This window comes from Macaca nemestrina, chromosome 13 (genome assembly GCF_043159975.1).
Source record: "Macaca nemestrina isolate mMacNem1 chromosome 13, mMacNem.hap1, whole genome shotgun sequence".
NCBI lineage: Eukaryota > Metazoa > Chordata > Mammalia > Primates > Cercopithecidae > Macaca > Macaca nemestrina.
In genome coordinates, this window is record NC_092137.1 from 102,694,464 (window position 1) to 102,714,646 (window position 20,183).

A 20,183-nucleotide genomic window follows, 5' to 3' on the forward strand; every position below is an offset into this window, starting at 1 on the left:
TGTCCTCTAGGAATGCAAGCTCTCAGTTTGTGACCATGGAGGTGCTGACAATCATACTCTCTGCCATGTGGAGAGGCCCAAGAGACCACAGCTAGTATTGAGGGAGAAATACTGAGTTGTTATCCAGCTTTGGATCCATCTGTCCTTTCTAGTTCCATGAGCTGGTGAACCATGTTCCCCCTGCCGCTTTTCATTTTTGGCCTAACCCATTTGGGTGGTTTCTTTCACTTGCAACTAAAGGTGTTCCCATCGTGCTAGTTTTTCTCCATTTCTCCCACAAGCCTTCTCCACTCTTCTCTGCCCTGCTTTGTGTCAGAAAGGCTGACTTCCTTTCTCATTTAACCAATAAGAAGCACCAGCAGGAGACTGGAATGCAGAAGGACACCCCCCCACAACTGACCAGCCAGGGGCAGTTGTGGTCCTTCTACAGCTCTAGGTCTCCCTGGGCTCCGGTAACACTGTCCCCTGCATTGTCTCTTCAGGTCTACAGGTGGTGGTGGCTTCCTGCAGTTGCTGGCTGGGTGCCTCAGCTACCTAATGGGTTCCATTTACTCTAACCACATCTTTGTAAATAGTCCTTTTGTTACCAGTGGCAAATCCGAATAGGTCCACAGCAGTGTGATTCTCGCTTCCCGAGAGGAAAACATTGGTCTGAGGGGCGCAAGTTAGAGTGAAAGACTGAAGCAAGTTTTAGAGCAGGAACGAAAGGTAGTACACTCGGAAGAGGGCCAAGCGGGGGACTTGAGAGATCCAAGTGCCCTGTTTGACCCTTGATCTGGGGTTTTATATGTTGGCATGCTCCTGGGGTTTTGCGTCTCTCCTCCCTTGATTTTTGCTTGGGGCAGGTTGTCCGCATGCGCAGTGGCCTGCCAGCACTTGGGCGGGGCTGCATGCGCAGTGTGTTTAGTGGAGTTGCGCACACGCTCATCTGAGATGTTTTTTTCCTTACTAGTTGAGGGTTCCTAGGGGAAGGTCATGTATCAGTTAAGCTCTGCCATTTTGCCTCTTAATGTACATGCTTGAACCCACTTGCCCAAATCCTGGGCTCTTATTGGGAAGCTGCTGACCACCGTCTTCAGGGATTTTCTATCTATTGGGAGATTGCCTTTCCCTGGCGCTGGCTGTGACCAATTATTATTTTAGAGAGACAGTTTAACAACTACCTGAGCATCACCTGATGATTGCTTGACATTCGTTGGTGGTGGGGGGGCCCTCTCCTGCCCTGCTCATGTCTACCTAGCTACCTGCTCTAACACTTTCTCTACATTCTCACAGTGTGCCTTAGTTCCTGCTGATACATCTTGACTGATACATCTTGCTAAGGCACATCCCACATCTAGTAACTAGAGCCCATCGATTCTAATTCCTAAATATGCTTAAACCTTTTGCTATGTTCCGTTCTCATGGGCACTGCTTTGGTTGAGGCCTCCAGCATCTCTTGCCTGGACCATTGCCACAGCCTCTGAATTGTCTCTCTCTATTCAGCTTTGGTTCTTTTCATTGGTCCTTGACACTGTGGCCAGGATTATTTTTTTACAAAGCATTTAGTATCAAGTTACTCTTACAGCTTAAAATCCCTCAATGATTCTCTGCTGTCTTCAGGATCAAATTCAAACTCCTTGCTAGAGTCAAAGCATACTCATGGTAGAGATTCTGTTCCTTCTCTGCCTCCTCTTCTGCCAAGCCCCATTTATACCGCATCTCCCTGTGAAGCAAGTATCCTTGGATGCTTTCATACCTCCTCTGAGATGATTTTTCTAGGCACCACCCCTACCTGGTCTGCAGCAGGGGCTGGAGCTAGTACCTACCTGCATCACAGTGGATGACACTGTCACTCTTATGGTCCCACTGACAGTGAGTCTCCCGGAGATCACTGTATCCTCAGGGCTTAGCATTGCCTAGCCCTGCTTTGTCTGAAAGAGGCTGGGCTATGTGAAGAAGATGCATTTAATTCCATGTCTCCATGTTTTTCTAGTAAGACATGCTACAAATTCATAGGATGGTCAACATGCCTCTAGTGTATACAGAAAAAGTGCTCTGAAGATAAAGCATGGACTAAGTTAGGCAGCACCCCCACCCCTTCCCCTGCCCACCAATCACTGTGTTTACTCTTAACGGCAGTCAGTTAAAAATAAAGAAAAAAAAAAGGCTACTTTTGTGTGGATATAGACACCGAAACTGGCTCTTTGCAAATCAATGGTCTGTCATGGGAAACAGCACTTTCTGTTGGTGGGATGCCCACAGGACAGGCAGAGAGAAGGCCTGGAGGGGCCCAAAGTTTGGGAGGGGTCAAGGTAAAAATAGCCCACACCATCAACAGCTGTTTATTCCATTTATTTAAGCAGGCTTCCGGCCCAAAGTTCTCTGGGCACCTGCACAAAATCTAAATTCAACAACTGAAATTAATTCTCCTTTTTCAGGAAAAAGCACAAACAATCCCCTCAAAAACCCAGAAATGTTCTCAGCGGAAGAACCCCTTTAGCGGGGAGACTGGGAATTTTGTCAGATCCCTGGAAGCTTTGCTGAGAAGACCTTGTCTACACTACTTTCTTCTCCCGTGTCTCCAGAGTCAAAGCACCGCAGTGCCACTGTCTGTCAGCCTGGTGACAGACAGCCGCAGCGCCACTGTCTGTCAGCCAGAGCAAACCTCTTTTCCTCCCTGAGCCTCTGCATCTGCTGTTGGAGGTTCACTTCTCTGGGCACGACAGTTTCTGCTCACGATCTCACTATCAAACCCGACTGACACCTGCTGAGGAATCTGAGGATGGAAAGAATGACATGTTTTATTTGGATGGCATTTGGCTTGCATCATTTCATGGGCTCCTGACAAAAGCCACGAGGGAAGGGATTGTCTTGCCCATTTTACAGGAGAGAAAACTGAGGTCCACAATTATAGATTAGTTAACTAGAACCATGTCTTCATGCCCAATATTTTTACTTTGTCATCTGCCTTTTTTATTGCTCGTTAAAAATAATAGTTTCACAGAACGAGTTGTTAGCAGAAGATTCAAACAATATAAATAATGCAAAAAGCTCTCGACCTCCCACCAGTCTGTTCCCAGAGGTAGTGGCTATAATCTGGTGTTCTGGATAATAATGTTCAACCATTAGATTTTTTTCCATACGTTCACATACCTAGATGTATATACATACTTTTGTTTCATGTTTTAACAACATTTGAATGACAGTATACTGTCAATATTATTTTTAAAACTTAGTTTTTAAAAGAAGTGCTTTGTCTTAGAGATATTTCTATGTCAGTACATACAGGTCTACTTCATTCATTTACTCTATTGTAGGTTGTGTCAGAGTATGGCTGTACCACAGTTGATCGAACCCTGTTTTTACTGAGGAGCATTTGTTTCCAGTTTTTGGCGACTGCATCCTTTATACACTTCTTGTGCGTGTGTGTAAACCCTTCTTTAGGGAGACACAATAGTGGCTTCACTAGGTTTTAGGGACTTCAGACTGAAAATATTAATGGATGCTGTCAAAGGTGCTCCATATGGGGTTCACCATATATATATATACACACATATATATATATTAATTTTAATTTTTTAAAATTTTTTGAGACAGAGCCTTGCTCTGTCGCCGAGGCTGGAGTGCAATGGTGCAATCTTGGCTCACTGCAACATCCACCTCCCGGGTTCCAGCAATTCTCCTACCTCAGCCTCCCGAGTAGCTGGGATTACAAGTGCCTGCCACCATGCCCGGCTAATTTTTGTATTTTCAGTAGAGATGGGGTTTCACCATATTGGCCAGGCTGGTCTCTTGACCAGGCTGGCCTAGAACTCCTGTCCTCAAGTGATCTGCCTGCCTCGGCCTCCCAAAGTGCTGGGATTACAGGCATGAGCCACTGCACCCAGCCCACCACTTTATATTTTTGCCACCAAAGGCAGAGCTCATCACATCCTTATAAACCCCAACCTTTTAACATTTTACTAGTTTGATTTTTTAAATGGTACCTCATTTTGTATCCCTCCTCCCTGGTTACTACAAGACTAAACATATTTTGTGTTGTGAGATGTCTATTAATGTCCTCAACCCACCTTTCCATTGACTTGTTGATTTTCTTATTGATTTGGGGGATATTTTTATATTCTGTCTATTAACCTTTGTTATGTAAGCCACGCCTTTTTTTGAAACTGTGTTCATGGTGCCTTTTTTATACAAAACTTAAAATTTTTGAGGTAGTCAAATTTATTAATCTTTTCCTAGATGGTTTTTGAATAAAAAATCTGGTATAAAAAAGTCTTCTATAACTGGAAGCTATCTATAGTCATATCTGTCTCTAACATTTCATATTTATTTAGCTTGTTATTTATTTATTTTTATTATTTGTTTGAGATAGAATCTCGCTCTGTCTCCTAGGCGGGAGTGCAGTGGTGCCATCTTGGCTCACTACAACCTCCACCTCCTGGGTTCAAGCAATTCTCCTGCCTCAGCCTTCCGAGTAGCTAGGATTACAGGTACCTGCCATCATGCCTGGCTAATTTTTTGTATTTTTAGTAGAGACAGGGTATCACCATGTTGGTCAGGCTGGTCTCAAACTCCTGACCTCAAGTGATTCGCCTGCCTTGGCCTCCCAATGTGCTGGGATTACAGGTGTGAGCCACTGCGCCCAGCCTATTTAGCTTTTTAGTTCATCTGGAGTTTACTCTTGTGAATGGCATATCATAGTGTGCTATTGTTTTCTTGCTTCCTGTAACTCCTGACTCTGACTTCTTACTGAAGTAATATCATTCTCTAAAGGCAGACTGAAACTCTTTCCTTCAGTCTGCCTTAGTTCTCCAAACAATGGATGTGTTTTTTCCCTAAGGCTCCACTCCAGGTGAGAGAAGGAGAGCAAATATATGGAGAAAATAATAGTGCAAGGCAGGAGGAACTGCGTTGCAAAGACTGGTCCAGAGAAAATGGCAGAGAGGGAAAGAGTACTTTCAGCGGAGCGGTTTGGGAAGCCATCTCAAAGCAGGTGGTGCTTGAATTGTGAGGGGAATGGGAGGTTGTTTAGTTTGATTAGAATGTATATTACAGGCTAAAAGAGGTTGGACAGGCTATGATTGCAGGGATCGGCATCCTACATTTCATAGGCCAAATCTGGCTGCTACCTGTTTCCATACAAGGTACGAACTAATAATGGTTTCCACATGTTTAAATGGTAGAAAAAATGAAAAGAAGAGTAATAGTTTATGATGTACAAGTTATATGAAATTCAAATTTCAGTGCTGATAGAGTTTTGTTGGAACACAGCCACATTATTTGGCTGTGGCTGCTTTCGCACTGCAGTGGCAGAATTAAGTACTTTTGTGACAGAGACCAAATGGCCCGCAGAGCTGAGAAAATGTATTCTCCGGATCTTTACAGAAAAGTTTGCTGACCCATGATATAGGGACTTGGATGCTAGGTTTAGGAGTGTGACTCTTATGTGCTGGACAATGAGGTAGGACACATTATGGTTGGTGGTGCGTTTAAGGAGGATGCTGTTGTGGTCTGGAGATCTGCAGGTGAGAGTGGGGCAGGGAGGTGCTACAGGTAGCCTGGGAAACAGTCCAAGTAACAAGTAATAGTTTCAACTCTAGAAGTGGGAAGAGAAGAGGGGGAATGTGAACGATTCAGTCATTCGTCAAGGCTTACTGCGGTCTGCATAGAGTTCTGGGTGCCGAAAGGTCTTATGAAGGTAGAAATGGCAGCTCTGAGGGATATGAGTACTATTATGAGTTTGCTAGGACTGCCATTGTGCCACAAACTGGGAGGCTTAAACAACAGAAATGTATTATCTCACAATTCTGGAGGCCGTTAACCTAAGATCAAGGTGAGGGCAGGGCCATGCCCCCTCTGAAGGAGTCAGGGAAGGATCTGGTCCAGGACTGTCTCTCAGCTTCGAACAGTTCCTTGATTTGTGGCAGCATAGCTCCAGTCTTCACATGGACACCCCCCATGTGCACGTCTCTGTGTTCAAATGTCCCCCTTTTAGAAGGACACCAGACGTAGTGGATTAGGGGCCCATCCTACTTCAGTATGACATCGCAATTAATTACATTTGCAATGACCTTATTTCCAAATGAGGTCACATTCCAAGATACTGGGGGTCTAGGACTTCAACATATAAATTTTTGGGGAATGCAATTCAACCCCTAACAGTTTGGCACAAAGTGGTATTGAAGGGACTCCTCCCCTTCCCCTACCTTCTGCCCCTGACCATAGCATGGAGGGAACTTCCACTGAGCCTCCTCTGTCCACTTCTGGTACCTCTCACTAAGCCCCTTGCTTAGCCTCCCACAGGAGGAAAGGTTTATTTGGCGGGTCAGTGCCGACCTTTCTGCACCTGTCTGCTGGTGGGCTGGTACTGTGGCTGTGCTTGTGGGTATAGCTCTCCTTTTCTGCCCAGTCTTCCTGCTCCCTTGAGAGAGCCACCTCAAGGCCAGCCCACTGCACATCCTCTGGCTCCAGCTCCTTGCCCACGTGCCTGACTGGGAAAGGGCATTCCAGGGCCTTCCTGCAGCTCTAGCCACACCTGGCTTTCCTGGCAGAGACACCTGAGTGGCCAGCATGGGTTTTGTGTTCAGGGAATTACTCTTCGGATTTGACCTGGTAGTGGGGATCACGTGGATTATCAACATTTATGAAAATATATTTATGAGAATATGGTGAGCAATAGCACCATCAGTGAAAAGGCATTGAGAAGAAAAGACAGTTTTTTTAAAAACAAAGTTCACTTTATTACGTTAATTTTACATACTAAGATAATATGAAATGCAGACTTGTTTAAATTCTCTTGCTGATTCTCTTGAAGACAATGTCGCCCAATGTCATGGTCTGAAAGCCAGAAAAGAAATTACGAAGTGTTCATCTGATGTTGTATTGTAAAAAGCAAAACTAAGCTTAAAAAACAGCACCAAATATGTTGGCATATGAAACAATTCAAAAATTCATCTGGTTTCCTGCAGGACTGGAGGAAGGGATAGCAATGTTTTCCAAAATCCTATGCCAAGTCTTTATCACTTCTCCTCCTCACCTGGAAAGTCCTCCTGCCTTTGACTCAATTCTTTTCTACATCAATGACTGTTATAGCAAGACCATCCAAACTAGCCCAATCCAATCTCTCAAAGTTTCATTGAGTACCTACTATGCACCTAATACATGTTGAGCACCAAGGATACATGCACATGGACACAACTGGGCGCACAGCCTGGAAGGCAGTGAGTAGTGCATAATTGTACCCCTGGAGCTGTGAAGCTTATAAAAACAGTGGCTGCATCAGCTTTTGAGTTTTTAAGGATGTTCCCTCCACCCCTGCCAGTTCTCTTGAATAAGACTGCTGGAATGACATACCATGTCATCAGGGTGAAAAGGAGCCCCTTAGCTTCAGCAGCAATGCAATGGTTGCTGCTTGATGGGTTCAAGCCCTGGATTTACCATTTATTAGCTGATGACTTGGATAGGTCAACCTGTCTATTGAATCCCTCATCCAGCCTCCCTCGAAGGAGACAGGAGGATTAGGTGAGATGGAGTCTATCAAAGGGCGTTGGCCAGGACTTACTGCAGGACGGCTCATCTCCTGCTCCCCTGCCCTCCTGGGAATGTGCTGGGGTGGAGGGGGAAACTGCAGATTGGGTGGGTAATGCTCACACTCTCTCTAGTTTAAGAATTTTTCCGGCCGGGCGCGGTGGCTCACGCCTGTAATCCCAGCCCTTTGGGAGGCCGAGGCGGGCGGATCACGAGGTCAGGAGATCGAGACCATCCTGGCTAACACGGTGAAACCCCGTCTCTGCTAAAAATACAAAAAATTAGCCGGGCGTGGTGGTGGGCGCCTGTCGTCCCAGCTAGTCGGGAGGCTGAGACAGGAGAATGGCGTGAACCCGGGAGGCAGAGCTTGCAGTGAGCCGAGATGGTGCCACTGCACTCCAGCCTGGGCGATGAGCAAGACTCCATCTCAAAAAAAAAAAAGAATTTTTCCATTTGAACAGAGTGATGACAGCCTCCTGAGGCAGTGTTCTGTTGTATGTGACTCCTCAAAGCATATACTGGGGGCAAAGAAGAGTCAGGGGGACATACCTGCGGGAGAAACACTGCACTATTCCTCCCCTACCCCCAAATAGGGTATAGGATGTGGCTGGCAGCCAGGCACCAAGGCTGACTGCATAACCGGACTGTGCCAGGCTTGTCAGGTGCCATAATATCACCATGAATGGGATTCTGTTTATAAACGCTAAATGGGCAAAGGCATTTATGAAGCACTGTGGGCATGCAGGGCAGGCGGAGGCCTCTGTGGCTGCTTGGTTAGTGCTGAGCAGAAAGGATTAGTGATAATGTGTGTAAAGTGCCTGGGACATTGTGGATCTCCAGTAAGTGCTGGCAGATACTGACCACAGGAAAGAAGTTTAGGGGTTGGAGGGTGGAGGGGTGGCATTAGGGTATGTGAACCACTCCCCATGCTTCACCTCCCCTCTCCCCTCAAGCACAGGAAGCCACAGGCTCAGAGCACTACCAACTTACATTGGTGATTATGTCGCCGTTGAGTTCGGTCACAGACTTGATGTTTTTGAACGTTGTCACCAGTTTATTGTTACCTTCCAACTGAACCACTGTCTGCAGAGAACAGAGAGATGGCCTGTGAGGAAAGGGTGGTGGGGGGCAAGAGCCTTGCTAATGAAGTTGCTTCTTTTGCACAGGTCTCAGGTCACAACAACTGAAATGTTCTGGTTCCTATGATTCCAAGCCTGCAGTTCTCTGGCTCCAAATAGAAGTGAGGTGCATTTAAGAACTAAATAAAGTGAACAGGCAACCTACAGAATGGGAGAAATTTTTTACAATCTACTCATCTGACAAAGGGCTAATATCCAGAACCTGCAAAGAACTCAAACAAATTTACAAGAAAAAAACAAACAACGCCATTGAAAAGTAGGCAAAGGATATGAACAGACATTTCTCAAAAGAAGACATTCATACAGCCAACAGACACATGAAAAAATGCTCGTCATCACTGGCCATCAGAGAAATGCAAATCAAAACCACAATGAGATAACATCTCACACCAGTTAGAATGGCGATCATTAAAAAGTCAGGAAACAACAGGTGCTGGAGAGGACGTGGAGAAATAGGAACACTTTTACACTGTTGGTGGGACTGTAAACTAGTTCAATCATTGTGGAAAACAGTGTGGCGATTCCTCAAGGATCTAGAACTAGAAATACCATATGATCTAGCCATCCCATTACTGGGTATATACCCAAAGGATTATAAATCATGCTGCTATAAAGACACATGCACATGTATGTTTACTGCAGCACTATTCACAATAGCAAAGACTTGGAATCAACCCAAATGTCCATCAGTGACAGACTGGATTAAGAAAATGTGGCACATATACACCATGGAATACTATGCAGCCGTAAAAAAGGATGAGTTCGTGTCCTTTGTAGGGACATGGATGCAACTGGAAACCATCATTCTCAGCAAACTATCGCAAGAACAGAAAGCCAAACACCGCATGTTCTCACTCATAGGTTGGAATTGAACAATGAGATCACTTGGACATGGGAAGGGGAACATCACACACCAGGGCCTATCATGGGGAGGGGGAAGGGGTGATGGGTGGCATTGGGAGTTATACCTGATGTAAATGACGAGTTGATGGGTGCTGACGAGTTGATGGGTGCAGCACACCAACATGGCACATGTATACATATGTAACAAACCTGCACATTGTGCACATGTACCCTAGAACTTAAAGTATTAAAAAAAAAAGAACTAAATAAAATGTCAGGACTATTTTGTCAGAATTTTAATTCATGGCATGTGATCTAGAAATGAGCATGGAACACCTAAGTGGCCCCAAATACAAATGCTAAAATCAAATCAAGTAAAATCTCAATTCTCCCAAGCTAATGGAGGGAGGCAGTGGCAAAATTCAAAATATTGACCAGTAGAGAATACATCTTTTGCTTTGGTATGTATTCTTCTTCTTCTTCTTTTTTTTTTTTTTAATTGAAATGAAGTCTTGTATGTTGCCCAGGCTGGTCTTGAACTCCTAGGCTCAAGCAATCCTCCCACTTCAGCCTCCCAAAGTGCTGGGATTGTAGGCATGAGCCACCTGCCCAACCAGGTATGTATTATTCTTCCCAGAACGTTAACGTTTCATTTTGTGGCCTCCTTCCAAGCCCTTATACATCCTGGAAGAGATGACAGGAACCCAGCAGTGAGCCGAAGACCCTGGACAATGTTAAACATTTTGCCTCCAAAAAGAAAATTTGGAAAAGGCCCGTAGTTAAATCCCTTGACCATGAGCACATCAAGAATATTTTCCTCCTAAAATCATCCTGACCTGTAATGTTCTAATTGGAGAGGCAGAAATAAAGAGTGACCAGAAGAGATAAAAAGACAAACATTCCCAGCCCAATGAACACAGCTGTCTGGGGGGAGGAGAGAAGAGGGCTGCTAAAGCATGGAGTGTTTCAGAGGGAGGAGGAGACGGGCACCCCCATTGCCAGGATCCCCCTGCCACCATCTGCCACTCACACAGCCCACACCCCACACCCCAGCTGTCAGTGCACACCTTGAGTTGTGCCCAGCAGAAGTGATGCTGATCTGCCCACTGCCTTCAGTCTAGGGGGGTTGACTGTTCTCATTTTACAGTTTAGGGAGGTTGATTGTTCTTTATTTTACAGATGGGGTGGCTGAAGCCAGGGACTTCGTGACCACCCCTGAAGGCAGGGTCTGAGCACCTGTCTAGGGCCCTGGTATTCTGGTATTGCCAGCACCTCCTTCAATAAGTCTCTCCCTATCCTTTAAGAAGTATCTCCCAGCTCTAGGTTCAGTGAAGGCCAGTTGACTTTGGGCTCAGTTAAGGGTTTTTCACAAACTCCCACTTGCCCCACTCCTGGGCCCTGCTTAGAGGACTCTTAGTGCCAGGAGCACTGGGCCTGGGAGGACCTGAGACTTAGAATCCTGCTCTATGCCTGGTTCCCCCATATCCTCCATATGGGAAAGCTCAGACTTTGGGGGCTGGAACATCCCTCAGACAATCCCCGGGAAGAGGAGAGCAGCTTCCCTATAAGATTCTTCCCTAAGAGCTGCCTTTGTCTCTCTGCTTCTCCCACAGTGGAGGTGGGTTCAGAAATGGTATCTATGGTTGGAATTGTGAGGTTAGAGCCTTGAGGAATGAGGCCCCAGGGCCAGATTCCAAGGAAAGTTCTGACAGCAGAAGGGATGCCCTCCTACCTTGACTTTCTCCCCTGTCATTGTCTCCAGCTCACTTTCCTCCCCCACCGTGAACTCGTTTTGGATCACTTTGGACCCGGTGGTGATGGTGAACTTGAAGTGCTTCCCGTTCTGCACGATTTCCGTCACACTCTTGATATCCTTCCCCTTCTGGATGAGCTCTTCCGGCAAACCTGGTGGAAACCATCTGAGGTTTAGAGATGGGCAAAGGTGGGAGTTTCATGACTGTGGTAGGCAGATGAGAGAAATGTTATGGCATGGAGGGGCAGAGGAGGGCACTGTGTCTCCCAAGGGGCTACAGGAACTCACCGGGGACTTGTGAGCAGCATGGGCTGTGGCCTTAGGATGAAAAGGACAGTGGCCTGGCCTGGCCTGCTGCTATTTTGCCAGTCAATTTATAAAAAGGACACTCCTCTGGCCTGAAGAACTATTCCTCTTGTGAGCACCCTGGTTCTTGCTCACTCTCCTTCCTCATTCCCTCCTCCTTTGATGACTTTGCTCTTGGAGCGGGAGCATTTCATTCCCCATACCCTGGGTGACCAGAGAGTTGATCTTCCAAGCTAGGTCCCTCCTGGGAGTGACAGGGGAGCTATCAATAATCATGCCAGGCCAACACACCCAAAGCAGCACTGTGCCAGGCAAGCCTGTGTCCACCTCTGCAGCCAAGGCTCTAGAGGAAGACATGCCAGCAATCCCTTGCCCTGGCATGGAGCTTTACCAATTTTAGAACTTGTCCACGCTGTTATACAAACTGAGGTTCACAAACATTATGTGGGTGGACAGTGAGCACAGAGGGTCCTGTTGCATGAGGGAGAGATGCGAGACACAGAGGTAGTATGAATTGCCTGCAGAAGATCCCTCTCCAGCAGAGCTGAAGGTCCTCCTCTCCCTGCCCCTGCTGTCTTCGGCACCCTTCTCATTCTTGGCACCCTCCCTTGCCATGCTACACCCTTTGCTTATAGGGCTCCCACTGCCTGGAGCATGCTCCCTGCCCCCAGTCCCCTAGACACCTGTCTTCCAAGGCTCAGCCCGATCCTTCTCTTTACCTCCACTGAGCCATCCCTCCGTGCCCTCCGTGAGCCACATCCTCCTGTACGTGACCCTGGGAGGCACAGGGGTTAAAGCAAGGTCTCTGAGAATGAGTGCCTGCTTCCAGTCCTAACTTAAACACTTCCTACTTGCATGACCTTGCTTGTGATTACTAAATCTTTCTAGGCTTCAATTACATCAACTGTAAAGTGGGAAAATAACGGTACCCAGCTTAGTTTTATGGTGAGGAATAGATGGGGTATTGCATATTCCATGGTCAGCACAGTTGCCTGGCACAGTGAGTGCTCCATACACCTTAGGGAATGCCTTATTACCTTTATTTCTTCTCTTCTTTTTCCCGATAATGCCTTATTACCTTTATTATCTGTCTCCTTGATATCTATCCAGCACAGTGCTCAGTGTGTGATTGGCCTTGAATCACTATTTGTTTAAAGAATGAATAAATGCAGGAACAGGATCACACAACGAAGTGCCAATGACATGGTCATCAATCCAGACCACACCCTAGTTCAGTGCTCTTTCCACTTGCCTATGGGATGGCCTTGTGCAGTGAGGACTTGCTGCAAATAACTCCAGAAGTCAGTAAAATGCCCCCTAGTTTGTGTATATAGCCTGAATCTCTCCCCCCATCTCAACGTTTGGACCCTAAATAGCCACTGCTGGTAGGGCCAGACCCTCATCGATGTGACCCACAGCTTTGCCTTTCAGAGCAGCACTCACCGATTGCCTTCATGAAGGATTCAAAGTTTTCCTGGCTCTGCAGTTGGTACTTGCCAGAGAAACTCATGCTGGCGATAGAGCTCCCTCTTCACAACTGACCTGCAGCTCTGCCGACCAGACTGTCCACTGTAGGCTGTTTTATAGGGGGCTCCCTTCCTTTCGAATAGCGGCCAGAGGTCAGCAGCTGTTGATTCCTTTATGGCCAGGTTCAAACATTAACTCCCGAGAGCAATGGTCAATGATAAAGAACAGGATGGGCACAGCAAAGGTTTGCTGCAATTCAGCAAACATTAATGAATATCAGTCAAGCAGGAAGCCCTATGGCCCTGGGAGCCTTTAAGTGACTCTCCACACCCCATGAAATGTGTGTGTATATGCATGTATGTGTATATATGCACAGATGTGTGTATATATAGATGTGTGCATATGTGTTTGTACATCGGTGTTTATATATACACACATGTATTATGTACATAAAGATGTGTGAATGTGCATATATGTAATACATACACATATACACATTATATACATAAGTGTTTATATATGTCTGTGTGTGCATGTGTACACACACAGAAAAATTCCAGAGAATTCCTTTGAACTCAAAACCTCACCTTATTTACATAACCTTATGATCTCTTCTCATCCCCATTATTACACAAACTTAATTTGTAGAGTTGTCATCAGCTGCTAGTGCTATTTTGAATCCTGGGAATTCCTCCTTGATGATTATAGTCTCCTCCACAGGTCTTTTTGAGGTGTTAAAGCAGCCCTTGCTCAATGGCAGGTGTAAAACATTGGAACCAGGTGTGCAGAATTGAGACACATTTTATTAGGCAGAGACAAGGCAGGAGAAAGTGACACCTGCTGACTTGCTCCAGCCCTGCTGAGAAGACAGGACAAGGGATCTGGGGTTATGTGTAGGAAACTGGTCTTGTAGGGTTATGTATACAACACTGGCCTTGGGGAGATGGCCCAACAGGGCTTCCAGTGGCCTTGGGATGTGCCAGTTTGTTGTGAAGCACAGAGAGGCATGGTGCCCAGTGGGTGCACATGTCCCAGTTTCTGCCTCTGAGGCAGTTCTCGGCAAGTACCCCCTCACCCCCAGATTCTCTCCCTTCTTTGTCTGGACTTTGGCGTCAACCTTTTCACCCGCAGCTTCCTGCCTTCGTCCTGTGGTCCTCCTCTACTCTGTGGTTAGACAGATCATCCTGAAGCATAGGCTGGGTTGGGCCACTGCTCCAGGCATGAGCCTCGGTGGTTCCCATCACTTCAGAGGCCACAGGTCCTGGATGGCCTGGTGTCACGTGCCAGGTCACGATGGCCACCGCCAATAACACTTCCATTTCCCTATTATGAGTTCTAATTTTTGGCTTGGAAAATGACTCCCATTGCCTAAACTTCTAGCAGGGCTGCCAGCCTTCAAAAGGTCACTCCAGTCTACCTTTCCATCCTTTTTCCTTCCTTCTCCCTAGGTCACAGATCCAACCACAGGGCCAAGTGGACACATCAGGGGCGTCCATGCCACTCTCTATGCCCTCTGTGGTCTCCAGCATTTGGACATGTTGATCCAGCAAAGCACTTCAGAAGTTCTCTCCTCCACCCACAGTCCCAGTGCCAGGGCCCTTCTATGGCATCCCTGACAGGTGGTATTAAGGTGTACCCCGCCACAGAGAGCTCTCCACCTTTGGAGCGGTGTGGGCAGAGAGCGCTCACTAGTGGAGTGTCCTGCCATGTAGATTGTGGCACCAGCAGACCTTTCCCTCCAGCACAGAGGGGTGCTCTGGCCCTCCCTGCTTGGCCCTCCTCTGACCGTGTCTAGGACACAGTGTCTAGGTGCCTCCCAGGCCAGGAATTGGGGCTGTCCCTGCAGCAAGCGAAGTGGGCCTGCATGCTGAGAACTTATGGCTTTTTATAATCACCACGACTACCTGAGCAGCGGGCAGGAAGGGGCAAGGTGGCTCCAAGAAGGATGGGCACACCCACAGTCCTTCTCTCATCTTGCTCTGAGCTTTGATTACGCATCTTTTAACATGTCTCATTGTAACGAAGGGGCCCTGGTCTCCAGGTGGGATGCTGATATTTCATTTTTGTATATGTAAGGAAGTAAAAAATCCATTTTCTCAAGAACTGGCATGAGAATTCCTTGCGTGCGTGCATGCGTGCGTGCGTGCGTGCGTGCGTGTGTGTATATAAATGACTGCCTGGGAGACAGAGTGTGTGAGACCCCAGACCTCAGACCCGTGTGTCAGTGACAGCCAAGCTGGTGAAGAGAAGGGCAGCTCCCTCATGCAGGAGACCAGGAGAGGCTGGGTGTGTCTTCCTGTCCCTCTCCCAGACTGCAGAAAGCAGAGAGAGGAATGTGGCAGGCAGGCAGGAGAGGCGCCACCAAGAGGGCGTGGGGTGATGGGTCACTGAGTTACCCCCAGTGACCGCAAGGCAAGAAGAGCTCCAGGATGACACTGGCTTTGAAGCTGCTCATTTGCTGCAGTGAATCCCCATCCATCTTTCTTTAATTTCCACTCCAACTATTTCAAAAGCTTCAGGAAAATATAGTGCCTGAATCAACATATGAGCAAGTGGAAAATGATGCAGGGCTGAGCTTTATTTCTGGATGGTTGTGATGGGGCTGAGATGGCACACGCAGAAGCAGTGCCAGGAAGTGCAGTGTCTGTGGGGCTGCATTCCCTACAGGGTTCCCCAGGTCCCTAGAAATCCTAGGAAGGGCTTTGGAGGAACTCACGCTCATTTTGTTTAGATCCCATCTGGGTTACATGTGACACCTAAAGCCTGGGCCAATAGCTGGCATATGTCTGTCTAATGAGCACGCGAAGTTTCAGCCCAGGGCTAAATTCAGGTCTATACCTGAGACCCTATTCACCACCTACCTAAAGAGTTCTTCTAGCACTTGTCAAGGAAGGAATACGTAAACACTTGCTTAGATGGGGAACTTAGGAGCTTTGCAACCTAAAATCAATGAAATAATCACCAGGGAAAATGACCGTGATAGAGTCACTACGATGCCCACCTCCCATCCCACCCATCAGCTGCTTCGTTTGGGAGAATCTGCTGCAAGTGCCCATGTTCTCTCATGCCCCCAGCTGCCTGCCTGGCATCCTACTCAGATAAAGGGATATCTGGCTTATACATCCACAACCAGGCCCTCTCCCGTTGATTGCAAATGTCAAGTATCACACCCCACACTGCTGCTTTCTGGGGTCGACAGAGGGGAGTGGGAAAGAGCATCATGAAAGTTTCTCCATAGAGCAAATCAGCATCAACCCTGGAGGCCTCAGGGGAAGTATGGACCAGATGCGCCTTTCCTGGTGTCTGAGGAACAGCAGGACCCGTGAGCTGTCTCCTTGTGGACCCCTCTGCCTCGTGCTGCACTTTCTTCCTACCCTGTCCAGGCAACGCCTGCAGACTCAGAACAGCATTGGGAATGCAGCTGACCCAGAGGTTGGTTCAGGGCCTGGCACAACCAGTAAAGCCTTGACAGTTTCCCTGGCAGATGGGCAGCCTGACAAGTAAATCGAGCTGATCAACGCCGGGCCAGGACTCCCTCTCTCCCCCAGGTCTGAGATATGGCTATTCTTAGGCAACCCCCAATGACTTCCTTTTGTCATTTGTGTGTGTGTGTGTGTGTGTGTGTGAATCTTGAGAGCACAGAGATTAGTAGCCATTTCAAAATTTAATACTCATGAGTTTTCCATAAACTTAGAAGAGGGTAATGACATCTTCCACCCACTAGCTGAGCAAACACAAGAAGAGATAAGCTTAATTGCAATGACAAAGTTCAAGTGGCTTTCAAGAAATAAAAAAAAAGAGACTCCCATTCTGTGGGCACAGTTTTGGAGTGACCAAAGACTCTGGCCCCACTCACTCCACACTAGACATCCCCTCTTCTCACATCCCTACCCAGATGGGCAGCGTGCAGGTGTGGGAAAGGAGGGGAGTCACCTCTTGGTGGCCAGGATATGATAGGTGTTCATTTTAGAGCAAGCACCTTTGACCTTAGTGCCTGCAGTGCCAGCCTGCCCATTTCCTGGGTGTTTGAACATAGGAGGTAACCTGAGAAGCCCATAATTCTGATACAGGCAGGGCTGCAGAGAAAGGACTTGGGTTTGGGCCCAGCTCTTCTTTATACCTGATGTAGAGCCTTGCTGAGCCTCTACTTGCTTATCTGTTAAATGGTCATAACATTTTTTGCCTCATGAAATAGTTGTGTAAACTAATCACAACCACAATGAGATACTATCGCCATCAGTCAGAATGGCTACTATTAAAAGTAAAAAAATAACATGCTGGCGAGGTTGCAGAGAAAAGGAACACTTACAAACTACTGGTGAGAGTGTGAATTAATTCAGCCATTGTGGAAAGCAGTGTGGTGATTCCTCAAAGAACTAAAACAGAATTACCATTTGACCCAGCAATCCCACTACTGGGTATATACCCAAAGGAAAATAAATTGTTCTACCATAAGGACGCATGCATGAGTATGTTCACTGCAGCACTATTCACAATAGCAAAGACATGGAATCAACCTAATGCCCACCAACAGTACACTGAATAAAGAAAGCATGGTATATATACGCTATGGAATACTATGCAGTCGTAAAAAGGAATGAGATCACGTCCTCTGCAGCAACGTGGATGGAGCTGGAGGCCATATCCTAAGCAAACGAACACAGGAACAGAAAATTAAATACTATGTGTTCTCACTTATAAGTGGGAGCTAAACAATGAGAACACAGGATACTAGTAGGAGAACAACAGACACTGGGGCATAGTTGAGGGTGAGGGTGAGAAGAGGGAGAGGATCAGAAAAAATATCTATTGGGTCCTATGCTTACTACTTGGGTGATGAAATTATCTGTACACCAAACCCCTGCTACATGCATTTTACCTAAATAACAAACCTGCACATGTACCCCTGCATTTAAATAAAAGTTTAAAACATTTTTAAAAACTTTTAAGTGGTTATTGTAAAAATAAAAAAAAAATTAAAAAGAATTGTATAAACTGTCAAGTCCTTCAGAAATGCGACACTCATATGACAGGGGATCGGAGCACTTTGCATTTGCATCTGTCAGATGTCCCAGAGGTATGACCAGAGAGGACCAATTTTTCAGTCTCCTGGCTTGGGGACGAGCTTCCTTCCCATCTCTCTGGGCCAGTGGGTAGTGCCTCCATTCCCCGGTTTCCTGATGGTGCAGCTGTCTCTTGTGCAGTGCCAAGGCTTCATCTCCTGCTCCAGATGGCAACAAAACCCAAGCTCCTGGCCATCTGAGTCATTTTCAATTCTGGCAACCACCTCAGGTGCCCCAGACTCAGCTCACTGCTTACTGCTCTGACTTTTAGCTCCTTCTGTGTTCCTAGCATCTGGGGTTTTCCTTTTTTCTTGTGACCTCAGCTGAAAAATCATTATGCTTCAACCTGGACACTGTAGCCATGCTGCAGGAAGAGTTTGCATTAGCTTCATTGGCCATGTCATTGGTCCTGAAAGTCTTATGTTTTCACCACGTGCTGTTTTCAATCCTTTTGGTAGAATTTCAGGATGTACTAACTTCAACAAAAAACTCTTTAAGGATATTTCTAGGACTTGTTTTATATGCACCGATTTTGTCTCTTCAATCATGGTAAGTTCCTTAAAGAATTCCCCTGTAACAAACTGTAGAGTATTTAGAATGAGACCTGCTCTAATGAACCATTCAATGTCCTTAGCATTTCTAGAGGCTCCCCTGCTATAAGAACCCACGGGGAGGAGCAAAAATAAAAATGTGCTAAACAAAAATTGTGGGTGGTGGTATGCACTGTCAAAGGAATTATACTACACAGAAAAGTGTGTTGAAGGAATAATCTTTTCCTTCACATGATAACTTGTTAGGAATGCCCTTGTTGCATGACATGAGGCCTTCCCATGATATACCTTAGGACCCCTACTAAGCCCTCCTTTGCATGGTAGAGGGTAGAGCCCATGGATGGCATGGCAGGCAGTGGCGATCATGTGTCAGCTGACGTAATCCAGACAGAATCCAGAACTTACCTGCAAGCCTGGTTCATTAGGTTCCTATTTTGGCCGTAAAAGTTAATACCATTTATTTGTCCCATGCCCCTTGCCCCTGAGGGTTGAATGTCCAATTGGCGGTTTAATGTCAGCCTGACACTTTAAAGAGAAACATCTCCCAAGCAATCCTGGACCCATTTATCACCCCTATCCTGCAACCTTGCATCCTCTCTGCTTTCAAGCCGGGGTAATCAATCCTTCACAGCCATGGTGGCACTGCCCTGGCCTCCTTCAAAACTCAGAGCATTGGTTCCTCTCCATGAAGCCTTCCTGAGGCCTCTGCCTTCCCTGCACCCCTAGACCAACATCCCCAAAGCAATCTCTATTTTCTTCTAATATGTTAATAATGATAATAGCTTTCATTAATTGAACACTCAGTGCTTTCTCTGTACTATCTCATCAAATTCTCAAAATAATACTGTAAGACAAGCAATAAGTTCCCATTTTTCAGTTGAGAAAACTAAGGTATAAAAAGGTCAGAAACTGCCTCCATTTGCCCAAATAGGAAGTTGCCAAGTAGAAACACACATCCAGCCTGCTGGACTCCAAAGCTTGTGTTTTTGACTTTTATTATTTTCATAGTATAATTTTTAAAGATATAGTTTGGCTACCCTCCTAAAAATTCTTCTAAACTGGAGCTTAGCACTACACTTTCTATGGAGTATATGACTAGAAAATGTTGACAGGACAATAGTCTAGGCACCACTGACCCCTTGAGTCATTGATGGGTTACTGTTGGTTCAGAATGTCTTGTTATTCCAGAACAAAGAGGCTGACACTCCATGTGCATGAAGAGAGATCTCAAGAACTTAAAGATCCTGGGGAGGCTGCTGGACTCTTGTGTTTATCAGAGGTGTGGTGTAAAGCATATATACTGAATCCTAATTCTTCAAAGCAAGGATTTACAGTTCTTCCAATATTGTATTTACTGGAATACCCCATCTGGGCCATGCTGTAAATATATATCTTGTGTTTCATCATAATCACACCCATCATCCTTTTCCCTCCCCTTGGGTTTCCTTCTTCCTTCAGATTCCACAAGACATCAGATGACTTATCCACTGCTTAATTATTCACCCATCAAGCATTCTCTGACCTATTATGTGAGATTTGTGCTGGGCTAACA

At 46.3% G+C, this 20,183-nt stretch overlaps 1 protein-coding gene across 1 annotated transcript; it reads right to left on the minus strand.

Annotated features, from left to right (window-relative positions):
• Positions 1-6,692: 6,692 nt before the first annotated feature.
• Positions 6,693-13,121, minus strand: LOC105496022 (fatty acid binding protein 1). The gene is made up of 4 exons (XM_011766054.2): positions 12,994-13,121; positions 11,224-11,396; positions 8,500-8,592; positions 6,693-6,819 (listed from the first exon to the last, which is right to left on the minus strand). Exons 1-4 carry the CDS (start codon positions 13,058-13,060, stop codon positions 6,769-6,771), a joined length of 384 nt encoding a protein of 127 aa, XP_011764356.2. The 5' UTR covers positions 13,061-13,121; the 3' UTR covers positions 6,693-6,768.
• Between the last annotated feature and the right edge of the window lie 7,062 nt (positions 13,122-20,183).